This window comes from Desmodus rotundus, chromosome 12 (genome assembly GCF_022682495.2).
Source record: "Desmodus rotundus isolate HL8 chromosome 12, HLdesRot8A.1, whole genome shotgun sequence".
NCBI classification, from domain to species: domain Eukaryota; kingdom Metazoa; phylum Chordata; class Mammalia; order Chiroptera; family Phyllostomidae; genus Desmodus; species Desmodus rotundus.
The window spans coordinates 88,764,904-88,778,465 of record NC_071398.1 but is presented as its reverse complement, the minus strand read 5'-3'; the positions used below and the strand labels follow the sequence as shown (position 1 = coordinate 88,778,465).

The 13,562-nt window shown below is 42.6% G+C and overlaps 1 protein-coding gene across 3 annotated transcripts in view; it reads left to right on the top strand.

Moving 5' to 3' along the window:
- The window catches only part of SWT1 (SWT1 RNA endoribonuclease homolog), a 79,092-nt gene extending 65,530 nt beyond the window's left edge, over positions 1–13,562 (top strand). For all 3 annotated transcript variants that reach the window (XM_045188804.2, XM_024552605.3, XM_045188800.2), the window contains 2 exons: positions 1,569–1,633; positions 12,180–13,562. In XM_045188804.2, the coding sequence (XP_045044739.2) occupies positions 1,569–1,633; positions 12,180–12,315 (201 nt within the window). In that variant the 3' untranslated portion in view covers positions 12,316–13,562. The remainder of the gene's footprint in view (positions 1–1,568; positions 1,634–12,179) is intronic.

Below are 13,562 nucleotides of genomic sequence, written 5' to 3'. Positions count from 1 at the left end.
ATCAGGCATCTGCGGCGCTGCTGGCGTTCGCTGGCCTGAGTTTGACGTGTTAGGGTTCTACTGTGCTGGGCCAGTCGTGAAAATATCAAAGGCCCTGAGGCCAGAGCAGAACCTGTAAAGAAGTAGGAATTGGACTGGTTGATAGTTTAAGTACATATTTCAGGACACTTTTAGAAGACACTTTTAGTAAAAATTATAAAGTAACTAAAAAGTTAACTGTGATAAATTATATACCAACTTAATACATTCATTAAATATATTATTATGTATAATTAACAAATATTAAGCAAAAATTTAGGATTATATGCATTTCAAATGTTATATTTAAAAACTATATAGTTTTAACTTTCAATGAATGAAACATTTTCTATACAAATATGGTGAATTTCTTATGAAAATACTGAAGAAGCTCATGGAATTTTTGCAAATAATACCCTTAACTCCATAGGACTTTGGTGACATGAATCTTTAAAGTAGTATTAATTAAATCAGGATGGGGGCGTTTTTTCCCCACACAAAAAAAGTGTATACTAACTAACAATACTTGAAATAAATCACATAGAAGATGGTCTCATTTCATTTCCCTTTTAATTCAGAATTTCTGAAACTTTAGGCACTGTGTTCTTTGTTGGGTTATCTGATAAAGAGAATTCCCCTCTACAAATTTCTAGTCTTCCCTACACAGAAGTAAACTATAAGCTAAATCACCAGCAAGTCTCAAGAAATAGGAATCCCTTCACCGTGTCCCCTGCCCGTGCAGCCACATTAGTTTGTGTGTGATGAAGGACTGTTAGTATTGTCTAAGTTCATAACGCGTTTATGGATGTAAACATGTTAGTTTAAAGATGTAGACCTCAGCAGTCTGAAAAATACATTTCTTTGGAAAATGCCTACAAATCAAACTTTTTTTCTAAACAGATAGACGTTTCCACATAGTTTACAGTCTTCATATTTAAATGAAAGTGAAGGTTGGTTCAGTAATAACTTTGGAAAGGGCAGCCGTAGTATTCAAGTGCTGGCTCAGCTTGAATTCTTTCTCATGTCCGGGATCTAACAAGGTGTGGCTGCTGCTGCTTGCAGTGGTCTACCCACATGACCCCAAGTGCCCTCCAGCCCTTTAAGTTTTCAGTTATTTAAAATTTTACTTTTTGATACTGCATTTACTTTGTCTAGAAAATTAGTATTTAAAATTAGAAATATTTTAAGAGGCTAGGCTAACTGAAGCATGAATCAGTTGCGTGGGGTGTGTGTTTGTTGTTTGTTTGTTTTTGTCCATTTGATCTACAAAGCAATTGTCTGCTTTGTTGAGATTTTCACTGACCCCAGACCCCTCTCACTTCTGGTCCTGTGAACGGATTAGGCTTTAACAATAGGTGTAATGTTTCCACACATCGTTCAGTGTTAGTATTATGCTCACTGAACTTCTGATTCTTACTGTTCTGTCCCTTTTATGCAAAACTAGAAACTCAACTTTCTGGTCCCTGAGAACATGGGCCTCTCTAATTGTGCTCTTAGTACTTGTGTGATTTAATATGCATTTTTAATAACTGTATCTTGGTTCTTTTCAGGTAAATGAAAGTGTCAAATTTACTGCCCAGGAACTTTATGATTGTGTTTCACAGACTGAGTATCGGTAAGTCTCATCTATATAAAGAAGCCATTGACTAAGCTTCTGCTGGTGGTGAAGGGTTTTTTTTATGTCTTCACTACACTATGATTTTTTACCTTTATTAGAAGGAAATATTTCATGTTTCCTACATACAAAAGGTCCGTGTGTGTGTGTGTGTGTGTAGGTAGCCAGTATAAGGTTTAAAGCGGCTTTCAAATTTTTGGCCTCAAGACTACCTTCTATTTTAAAAAGTTACTGAAGACCCTCAAAGAGCTTTTGTTTATGTGGGTTATATCTGTCAATATTTACTGTGTTAGAAATTAGAATGGATAAATTTAAAATATTTATTTGAAAATAACAGTAGCTAATTAAGTACATGTTAAGTAACATGGAATTATAAAGAGATTTTTTCCAAGCAAAAAAACATTACTGACAAGAGTAGCATTGTATGTGCTGACAGATCTCTTAGTGTTCGGCATTGTAGGAGCACGCTGGGCTCTCAGAGCTGCTGCGTTTACTCTGTTTCCACAGTCGTACCATGTGTCGCTGGAAAACTGCTGTGCGCTATTGCAAGAGTGAGTGTGCTAGTGCAGAAGGCAAACCCTGTCTCAGTCTTACCGAGAAGATAGCTTTGACCTTTTTGACCTCACAGACCCTTTGAAAGAGGCTTACATTCCTCGGACCCTGTTTTGAAGAACAGCTGGTGCACAGAACACTCACATGCCTCCCTTTCAGTTGACAAAAGAGACCTTCACCCATTCTATTCGTGTCTTCCCGTCCTTCCTCTCTAGTGATTTTGTGTTTATAATTCTCAACCTTATCTTTGTGGTTTTGCTGCATATTCTTATTTAAAAATGTGTGGATTAATTTTACCTGCTTTTTAATTTAGTGGAATCACACTGTACATATTCTTTAAACAAATAATTTGGTTCATAGCATTCATATGTAGCAAAAAAGTAGTATACATCTGATTTTTGTATGCAGAGAGAGGGTATAGGCCTAACCCTGGGCCCAGATGAATTCCTGAGGAGCAAAAAGCCCATTTAACCAACCCCTTCAGTGTTGCCCTGCAGTCTCACACCCCCGCCCCTCCACCCCGTGTTCTCTTGTAAGTCAGCAGTGAGATTCACTGTGTGGAGACGTGGAGCAGGGGTTGGTTTACAGTCCTGTCATGTGTAACATGACATGTGTGTTCCTGTTGTCACCCCTGCACTGTGCAGAGGCATGCAGCGAAGATCACAGCGCTCATGAGAACAAATGGGTCGGGACACATCGCTCACAAACTTAATCAGGAGTGCATCAGAAAATCAAAATGATATCACAGGCTTACGCATGTTCAGTGGTTAGGAAATACATAAATTCTATAATAAAATTAACACTTGACTTTGAAAAAGAGCGAGTTGCTTGTGGAAGTGGTTGTTGGAAGAGCTGCAGCTGGTCAGTCCCCTTGATGAGCTGGGGGGAGGGGCATCTGAAATTGGATGTAAAGTTGCAGCACCAGGTGTGAGTGGGTGTGGCCCAATACGCACAAGAAGCTGAGGGAGCTGGTACATTCTTGAGGCGTGTGCATGAGTGTGTTTTGTGTGTTCCTAAGCAGCTTGGCTCAGCTGGGTGCAGTTTTCTCTGTTCACCTAGCATCTCTCACTACTGAAATTACATGTGAAAAAATGTGAAACTTGCGTTATGTGCTCAAACTGTTCTTCAATATATCAGTGCGGTTAGAACAAATCTGTGTGTTTGGAACAAGCACTTGTAGCAGAACTGACTTTTTTCACTGCTAGGTAATACGCCACTACGCCACTAAATCACTGTTTGTCTGCTGTTGACAATGTGCAGCTACACCTTTGTGGCTACGAAATTCTGTGTGCAGGCTCAGGGACAGCATTAACGATCAAAGTGCTTCCTTTAAAACTCTCAATTGATGAATTCATTTGATGATCAACACACTAGGATTGATGAGCCGACGCAGATGTTACTAAGCAGTACAGCTGTGAAAGTGCGCTCATTAAGTGGGCGTGCGTAATGTTGTTCCTGGTGGTGAGAGTGATTTCTTACTGTACCCTGCAGACTCTCAATTAGTCAGTTACACTCTTACGTGTAGATCGTTACAGACAGTTTATTCTTGAAGGTTGTGTACTGGAGATTTGTGTAAAACATATGTCTGTCAACCCCAGCCATGTGGTTGCAAGGGTGGAAAGCCCACTCCAGATGACCTAGAGGGCCGAGTCCCTTGCCAGGATGGTTCAGATGTCTAAAGTTATCTCAAGTTCACCTTACTGTTGGAATAATTGGGAGGGTTTTTTGGAGGCGGGGTGTGGGAGGTAGAGAGGGCACAGGGGTCAAAGTTGAATTTTCAAAGTTAAAGCAGTTGTACCTGTTTTTCTCTCCTTTGTTTTCTTTGCCCTTACAATACCAGGGGTTTGAACTATGATATTAATAAGCTCGCTCTTATACCCAGAAGGATGATTTTGAAATCAAATATGTAATATCTTGAATGAGTTGAAAAATGGCAGTTGCTGTCCAGCAGGCTTTTGATCCATAGCTTTTAGATTTGTTGTCCTGCTGTTTGTTTTGGAATTGTTTTCCCCATTCACAGTGAACAGTGTCTCCTGTGTCAGCCTGCCGTGTGGTGCCCAGCTCGCAGTTTCCAGATCAGCTGCCAAAAGAGACCTTCTTCTGGTGTCAGTGGCTCAGGTTAGACACAGGGTTAAACGCAGTACATAGAGAGTGTTAACGTTTTCCTGTGGCCCAGAGGTGCAAACAGAGGAGTGGTTTAACTTGCACGTAGCTGGCCTTGTTTGGGAATGTTAAGAAAAGCAATTACTTAAAGTGTCTGAATTTCCTGTTCCTTGGTTTTTGTTACACAGTGTTAGTTGTGGGGAAGGACACAGTTTATGTGCTCGACCCTATGTTTATTGCAATAGGGATGTAATTAAGTAGCTGAAGAACATAAAACTATTTTATAGGTCCTGATAAAGCTAGAAATTAAGGTTTCAGGTTGAAAGTGGCTTTGATCACAAGTTGAATTCCATGGCACTGGGGAACCTTAGTACTACAAACCGGTTAGTGTCCTGCCTTCCGTAGTTTGTGGACTCTGATGTGGCTTTTGCTCTTGCTGCTGGGGTCTGTCCTCAGTGTGCACCCTGAGCAGAGGAGGGGTTGGCTCAGAAAACCCAGGTGGTAAATAATGAGATTGTCAGTTGGATATATTTGTGTGATATCTTTTATGTGTATGAGAAATAGGCTAGAAGTGTTTTTAATCACTTTGCCCTGTAAGTTCTTGACAGAGTGTTGTGTTATGTTTGCAAGGTGAGTCCCTAAGGTCATTTCTTCTACATGAAATGCAAACTAGTTGTAAGTAACATCAGCCTCATAAGGTACCTGGCATATCCAGCTAATATGCTGCTTAAGAAGGCGTGTGTATCAGAAGCTTTCCTTCCCTGTGGCAAGTGCTTTTGGGAGTGAGTGCTTTCTGACCCCCAGAACCAGCTCCCTGGTAATGGCTTTGAGGTTGCCTTTGAGCTGTGGTTCCGGGACCCCAGGGTCAGCCTCGCCTGGGAACTTGGAAGAAATGCAAACCCTAGGGCTCTGCCCCAGGCCTTCTGAATCAGCAAGTCTGGGGGTGGAGCCCAGCAATCTGTTTTCCAGTCCCTCCAGGCCCCGCTGAAGTTTGAGAACTGACTGTTCAAGAAGCCTCAACAGAAAAAAAAGCCTTAAGAGAAGAAGAATCTAGAACTCAGATTTAGACCTTTGATGTTTCTGCTTTATGTAGAAAAGAATTATATTATCTTTGTCTCTAGATGCAGTAATACTTTGCAGTAAGTTTGACTTCATTATTTGTGATAGAAGATAATACAAAATAAAAGTATGTACTTTTCTTACTTGAGCTAAAATTTCCATAACAAAATTAACAACTTTAAACAGTATGATTCAGTGGCATGGGGAGCAATCACTCTGTTTTGTGGGGATGTCCAACCTTTTGGCGTCTCTGGGCCACATTGGAGAAGAAGAGTTGTCTTGGGCTCCACACTAAATACACAAACACTAACGAAAACCGATGAGCAAAGAAAAAGGTCCGTGCATGATTTACGATTTTGTGTTGGGCCACATTCTTAGGCATCCTGGGCCGCATGTGGCCTGCGGGCACGGGCTGGACACCCCCGGCTCTCGTTCCAGGACACTTCCAGTGCCTGCCCTGGTAGGAACCGCCATGCCCATGAAGCAGTGGTTCTCTGTTCTCCCCCCTGGCTCAGACCCTGGCAACCACTAACCTGCTTTCTGTCTCGGTGGATTTACTCATTCTGGGTTTTTCTTGTAAGTTGCATCATACAACACAGAACCTTTTATTTGTGGTTTTGTTCACTTAGCATGATGTTTTTGAGGTTCATCTCAATTTTGCATAAACCAGCAGTTCACTCCTTTTTAAGGTTGAACAGTATTCCATTGTATGTATCAGTATATACCACATTTTGTTCACTTGTTCATCTGTCTGCTGTTGGACACTCAGTTTGTTTCCATTTTGGGGCTGGTGTGGGAGTCATGTTGCCATCGGTGTACAGGGATTTGTTTGAATTCCTTCATTCTTTACAGTTGGTGTTTGGGAGGGTGTCCTAAGAGTAGAATTCCTGGGTCAGATGGTAACTCTGTGCTTAAGTCTTTGAGGAACTGTTTTCCACAGCTGCTGCACTATTTCACCTTCCCACCAGCAATATCCAAGGGTTCTAATTTCTCCATATCCTCAGCAAATTTATTTTCCATTTTTTGATTATAGCTATCCTAATGAGTGTGAAGTTTTACCTCACTGTGATTTTGATTTGTATTTTTCTAATTACTAATGACGTTGAGCATCTTCTCCTGTGCTTGCTGGCCATTGTTAGTTGGGTTGTTTTTCTCTCTGCTGTTGAGTTGTAAAGAATTCTCCATGAGGAATCCGGCTCCAGACCGGAACCGTGTGTGGTCTTTCAGGCCTGACCGTTGGCAGTTATGTGACTTTACCTGGCAGCCTCCACTGGGGAGCGCTGCCTTCCCCACACCAGATTCGGTGCGCAGCCAGTGGGCTGCAGCCTCGGAGGGGTTAGGAGTGGGCTGCAGGCAGTGCTCAGACCCTTGTCCCTGGGCAGCCATCCCCACACCTGTACCTGCATGCCGAGCACAGGAGGCTTCATTGGGAGGCCTCCTTTGGGGGCTTTGCCTGAAGCACCTCTACGGAGACCTCTTTCTGGAGGCCTAGCCTGAAATGTTTTTCTCCGACTCAGTGCTTTTCTGCTCCTGACTCTTCTTTGCTGTGGTCTGCATGTTTATGTCCCCCAAATCCATGTTAAAATCTTATTGCCCAGTGTGATGGTCTTAGAAGGTGGGGCCTTTGGGAGGTGATTACCGTATTTTTCGGACTGTAAGATGCACCGGACCATAAGATACACCTAGGTTTTAGAGGAGGAAAACGGGAAAAGAAAATTTGAAGCAAAAAATGTGGTAAAATATTTAGTAACATCCTTTAAACAGAACTCCTTTTCTGCTTTGACATCTTTCCACAACTATGGCAGATTCAGCAGGAGACTACGGTACACTATCGTATGTTTCTACAACAAAATACAGTAATGACAGAACTATCAGCACTGTGTCCATCACAGTTATGGGGGCACTGTAGCCGAGAACATCAGTGGATGACACCCTGTTATGGGGACATCTGCTGCTGACACTGTTATGGGGGAGATCTCCTGCTGGACAGCCAAGAGTGTTGTACGGCACTCTTGTATGGGGACAGCAGTTTTGCACAACCGGTGTGGCTCTGCAGCTGTTGCCAAATTACAGCTCCCAGCATCCCAACCTGTCCAAGCATGATGGGAATTGTAGTTTTGCAACAGCTGCAGGGCCACATTGACAGGTAACCCTGCAGTAGAATTTGCCTGTGTTAATGTTAATGGGGGGCACACCAGTCACGTGATGGAGGCACGTACAGGTACCGCAAGCTTTCTTCTCCTACTGTGCCTGCACCACCTGTACCCTCCTCCCTAGCACTATAGTATCCCATAGCGGGGACTCCGCTCCTGCCTCCCTTGCTTCGCACTGCTGGGACACCCCCTCCTCCAAGCCCAGGGCCTACAGCATTGCCCCACTCCTGCCACCACTGGCTTCCTGCAGTGGCGACCCTGCTCCTGCCTCCTGTGACCCTGCTCCACCACTGCGCCCCGCCCCAGCGAGCCAGGTCCACTACATTCGGACTATAAGATGCACCCCCATTTTCCTCCCAAATTTGGGGGGGAAGTGCGTCTTACAGTCTGAAAAATACAGTAGTTCATGAGGGTGGAGCCCTCATAAATGGGATTAATGATCTTATAAAAGAGGGCTCTCACCAGAATGTGCTATGCTGGCTCCTTGATCTTGGACTTCCTAGCCTCCAGAACGGTGAGAAGTAAATTTCTGTTGTTTGTAGCCCACCCAGTCTCTGATACTTTGTGATGGCAGCCTGACTGGGCCGAGACAGCCCTCTCCCCTTCCTCAGCCATTTGAGTCCATGAGGAGGCAGGAGCGCTGGTTCAGGGCTCCTCGTTAGCGAGATGATGCCCATCTGCATTGTCCATTGTCTGACCCTTGCCTGGCATCATCCTGGGGGGAGAGTAGAGCACTGGGGAGCTGGCACCTTTCACTGGGCCTCTTGCTTGCAGGGCCACAGTACATGACTCAGGTCTGGATTGTTGCTTTCAGTTTGGCACGTCGACTTTGTCAGCCACCTTGGCACCCGGCAGCTTGTTGTGTGTTCTGAATATTAGACCCTTATCACAAAAATGATTTGCCAGTATTTCTCTCATTCTGTAAGTTGTCTTTTCACTTTCTTGATAGTATCCTTTGATGTACAAAATTTTTAATGATTTTTTGAGAAAGAGATATCTGTTTAATCATATTTTATGTATGCTTTGCCCCAAAATAACATTGCCAGATAAGAAACCAGAAAAAAAATCAAGGACACAAAGAGAAGAAGAATCTTGGAACTAAACCACACAAAGTTGTTTAATGTCAAACTGAACAGGTGCTTGGGGTGAAGCACCAGGGAGGTAGCGGGGAAGCAGACTGCAGTCACCGCACCAGAACTGAGTTATATCAAAAGTGCTGCTAGGTTATTTGCATATTTGCTCTAAAACATGAATTGTTTATACTGTCCCAAAGGGACAAAACAGAATTTTTGCTGGGCAAATTATATAAGTTCTTGCATTTTATTATTTTTTTTACTTAAAATTAATTATTTTTCAGTTACAGTTGAAAGGTTTGCAATTTTGGTAACATCCAATTTGTGCAGCTTTTTCTTCTGTTCTTTGGGCTTTTGGTGTCATATCTAAGAATCCACTGCCAAAGCTGAGGTCATGGATATTTACTCCAAATGGTTTTTTTTTTTTATAGTTTTTGCTCTAACAGGTCATTGATCCATTTTGAGTTAATTTTTGTGTGTGGTGTGAGGTGTGGGTCAAACTTCATTCGTTTGCTTGTGGATGTTGAGTTGTCCCAGCACCATTTGTTGAAGAAACCACTCTTTCCACGTTGCATGGTCTTGATACTCTTGTCGAAAGTCAGTCGACCGTGTGTAAGGTTTTATTTCTGGACTTACAGATCAGTTCCACTGGTCTGCGCGTCTGTCTTTATGCCAGTACCGCTCTGTTTTGGTCGAAGTTGTTTAGGGTAAGTTTTCAAAATTGGGAAGTGTGAGTCCTCTAACATTATATTTCTTTTTCAAGATTTGGCTTTTTGGGGGGTCTTTTAAATTCTATGTAAATTTTAGTATCAGCCTTTCCATTCCTACAAAAGAGACTGTTGGGATTTTGACAGGGATTGCGTTAAGTATGTTGATTGCCCTGGGGACTGGTGCTGGTACATTAAGTTTTCCAGTCTATGAATATGGGATGCCACTAATTGAGGGCTTTGATTTCTTTTGGCATTGTATTGAAATTTTTAGTGTACAAGTCTGTGCCTCTTCGCTTAAATTTATTCCTCAGTAGTTAGATCTTTTTCCTGTTATTGTAAATGGAATGTTTCCTGCTATCGTTACTTCCTTTTCAAATTGTGAATTGCTAGTGTGTATAGAAATGCAACTGATTTTTTTCATGTTGAGCTTTTATTTTGCAGTGTTGCAGAAATGGTGTATTAGCTCTAACAGTTACTTTATGGATTCTTTAGGATCTTTAGGATCTATAATTTTACTTCTTTGTTTACAGTCTGTATGCCTACTATTTTTGTGTGGGGGGGGGCTTAATTATTCTGTATAGAACTTCCAATACAATGTTGATTGGAAACGGTAAATGTGGGCATCCTTGTCTTGTTCCTCATTTTGGGGAAAGCTTTCAGTCTTTCAGCATTGAGTGTGATGTTAGCTATTACATACTGTTTTTATAGTAGGACTACATTGTATTCAACTTTTCTTTCATTTGATGTACACATTTCAAATGTATGCCAAAGTGCAGAGAGTTATAAAGCAAATCCATTTTAGACTTTCTTCATTGTACCTAGAAAGAATTTTGGAAAAATTGTATCAGGAATTGAAATGAGGTCACTTAAATTCACCACTACCATTCCGTTTGAACAAAATTAGTCATGGAAATTAATCAAATGATGGAGGAGTTGGGTTTTTTTTTTTCATTGATTAAAAAAAATTTTCCACTTACTTTGACCTGTTCGTGATTTGGTCAGGCAATTTTGATGCCCATTTAGGACGACTGGAGAAACAGTGGCAGTTTGGCAGAGCTCTCATGCGCAACATAGAATTACAGGACTGGAAACCACCTCCAGTCTTGACTTCTGCTCCAGAAAGCGTTTGGGGTTCGGATTGTTTAGTTTGGAAAAAAGAAATAGGATCACTAGAAGAGACAGAATATTTGTACTGTTCGGAGGAAAAAGAGATAATTACTTCTTGTTTTAAGATTCGGGTCAGATGGGGTTTTTAGGCCCAACATAAAGGAGGAACTTTGAGCAATTAAGAGACATCAAACCATGTAAAGAGTGGGCTGTCTCTCACAGCCACGCCTGGTGAGAGGACTCACTGCAGAATGGCAGACAGAGGTGCTTAGGTGACCTCACCTTTACTATTCTGTCTGTACATATAAGCCATAGGCAAAAGGAACTCAAGACTTCGTGTCATGGTAATCCAGGAGAGCCCAAATATACAAGATGAAAAACACCTGATACTTTCTTCCGTCAGCAATGACAGCTTGCTGCAGGAAACAGAATCTGTAGGTGACAATCGAAAATGCCACTGGGATGGGAAGAGGAGAGGAGCTCAACTGTGAGAGGAGAAAGCAGGAAGAAAAAGAAAAGACACAAATCGATTCAAAGTCTAGTTACCAATGGAGTAGTTTTCATATGTGGAATAATGAAGAACAGCAATAGGGATGTGTTTCATTTTTAAGTTTGAAGAAAACATCTCTCTCATTTTGGATATCTGGGGGTCCTCTGGAAGTCATTTTCGGAGTAGTTGTGAAGAACTGGCAGCAACATAACACTCAGTTTTAAGCAATCCAAGTATAGAAAGTAGGACTAGAGTAACACAAAGCCGAAAGTCAGGTTTTAATCAGTTTCACATTATCAGGACTCGAGGCCACTCAAAATACGGTGCATTTACTTCTGCTGCCACCATTTCCCAACCTGTTCATTCCCTGAGTACTGATTGCCTTCGTTTTCCTTCATACGCCACATCAAGGCCTCCATGGGGGCAGGGGGACAGCGGGGAGAGGTAGCTAGTGATCTTCCCCAACACCATGGAGATGGCTTGGAACGATCTTAGAAGCTAAAGAAGTAATAACTCATTTACATAATAAAAGTAACCATCATTTCTTGAACACCTAATGTGCTAGACGCTGTACTAGATGCTGGGTATTCCTTATGAATTTACATAGATGACTTCCTAGTACATTTAAATAGGTTTCAATGGGATCTGGACCCTATAGACACTTGAGAGCCCAGGTAGGCTTCATCTCAGGTAAAATTATGCACAGGCACAGCATACATTGGACATTACTCTCTGCTTCCACCTCTGGTTAGAGTAACTAGTATTCATTTGTTTACTGTTAGATAACGTATTTCAGCAACTCATGTTAATAGTTGATGCTCTGTCAACTTCTGTCCCCTCTCTAGTGTCTGCTGCTGGCAGGAGGTGCATTCTCTTAGTATCCTCCAGTCTACCTGTTCTTTAATTCCCAAGCTAAATAAGACAAAAAATGTGATCTACACCCTGTCCCCAGGCCTTGCTAATCCCTCAGATCAAAACGTGTTCACACCAGCCCAACTCCTGAGGGAGGTCCTTCAGACACCAACCACACAGAGGACTATTTTTAAGCCTCCAGCTTTGCTTGTTTGCGAGAACCCATGTTCCTGAATACAAGGAGTTTCATCAAGATCTTTGTGTTGATTGAGAACTAGTCTAAGTACCTATTATCCTCCCATGTTTTGTCTATGCTAAGAAACCATAACTCTTGGTATTTCTCTCTCTCAAATATCAAAGAACGTATTTCAAACCCGTGGCATCCTGTTGTGGTAAGGTTTACACTTCCCTGGCCAGCCCACGCAGTGACGGACGTTTCTTCCCTAGGGAAAGGCTAACCATCGGGTGCCGCCAGCTGGTGGAGATGGAGCGCGCCATGGAGCAGTGCCATGCTTCTGTGTACCCGGAGGCCAGGAACAGGGGGTGGTGTGACGACATGCTCGGCGACAGGACCGGAGTCTGATTGCCTCAAGAACAACAGGAGCTTTCCACCTTTGAAGCCAAACCCAAGGGACTTGTAAGAAATGTCTCATTTGTATAAAAAGGTGATTGCTTATTACTGACAGTCTCATTGAGGTTCTCTAATGCCTAATGCGTCCATTGCGGGATGAACTGTGGAGTCAGCTCTTCTGAAGTTGACAGTACCTCCCTACCTCTACTCCTGATGACACTGAGCCAGAGTGTTTAAGGAAAGGAGAGCCACCTTGTTAGTCATCTGGGGGCAGGGGCCGCTGCGGCATCTGAGGAAGGCACAGCGGCAGCATCTCTTTCAGCCCTGAATATGCCTGTGTGACCAGCGGCACTTCCGAACTCCAAGAAACGATTAGGACATGACCACTGCACACACGAAATCTTACCCTGGCTCTTGTATGGTCCAAGTGTCTTCCACATCGACCTGGTGAATATAGTACACACCCCTTCCACTTCCCCAAGGTATTGAAAATAGAACTTTTACTTTAGCTCCAACTCGCAGTAACAGTCTTCTTCCCTAAGCTTGGCACTTTGCAGTGTGTGCCTAGTGGGAACAGCAGGGAGGGACCCCCGTGCTGGGTTTCCCCTTGCATATGAAACAGCAGGATTTATGGGGTTAGGTGGAAGTGACCGATGTTTGCTCCTAACTAAACCAAGTGTTTAGTTGACTTATTTCTTATTTAGGTATAGAGCAAGTTGGAAGTCCTTGTTTAATAGAATATATTATGGTTTTGTTAATACATTAGGCTAAATCTAATTTGGTGTTCTATTATGTTAATTTATTTTTTAAAAAAGCAATACATTATGTTTAATAAGATTTTACTTTTAATTTTACCTCCAAATTGTATTTCTGAACGGTGTACAAGGCATGATTATAAGAGTGAGCCTCACCAATAACAGAACCTACTCAGGATGCTCCTGAGCAGTCTGCAGGCCCCGAGGGGCTGTGTGTTTGTGCAGAGTCACACCTCCACTTGGGGCTCAGTGCTCTGTTCTTGGAACCAGGGGGAAGGAGAAGCTTCTCTGCTCTCTGCCTCTTTCCTTTTCTCCCCTGAGGAGCCAAAACATCCTTTCCGACCAAAAGAACTTTACTCAGGTCTTTATCCCCAAACTGCTTCTGGTGGTTACTGTTGGGTTTTGGCTGTGCTTTGTTACTTCCCTTCTCCTTCCTATCTTTTTAATATGTTATGCATTTCAGAACATTTCTTTTTACTCCTGTTAGCTGCTTGCTGCTTTATA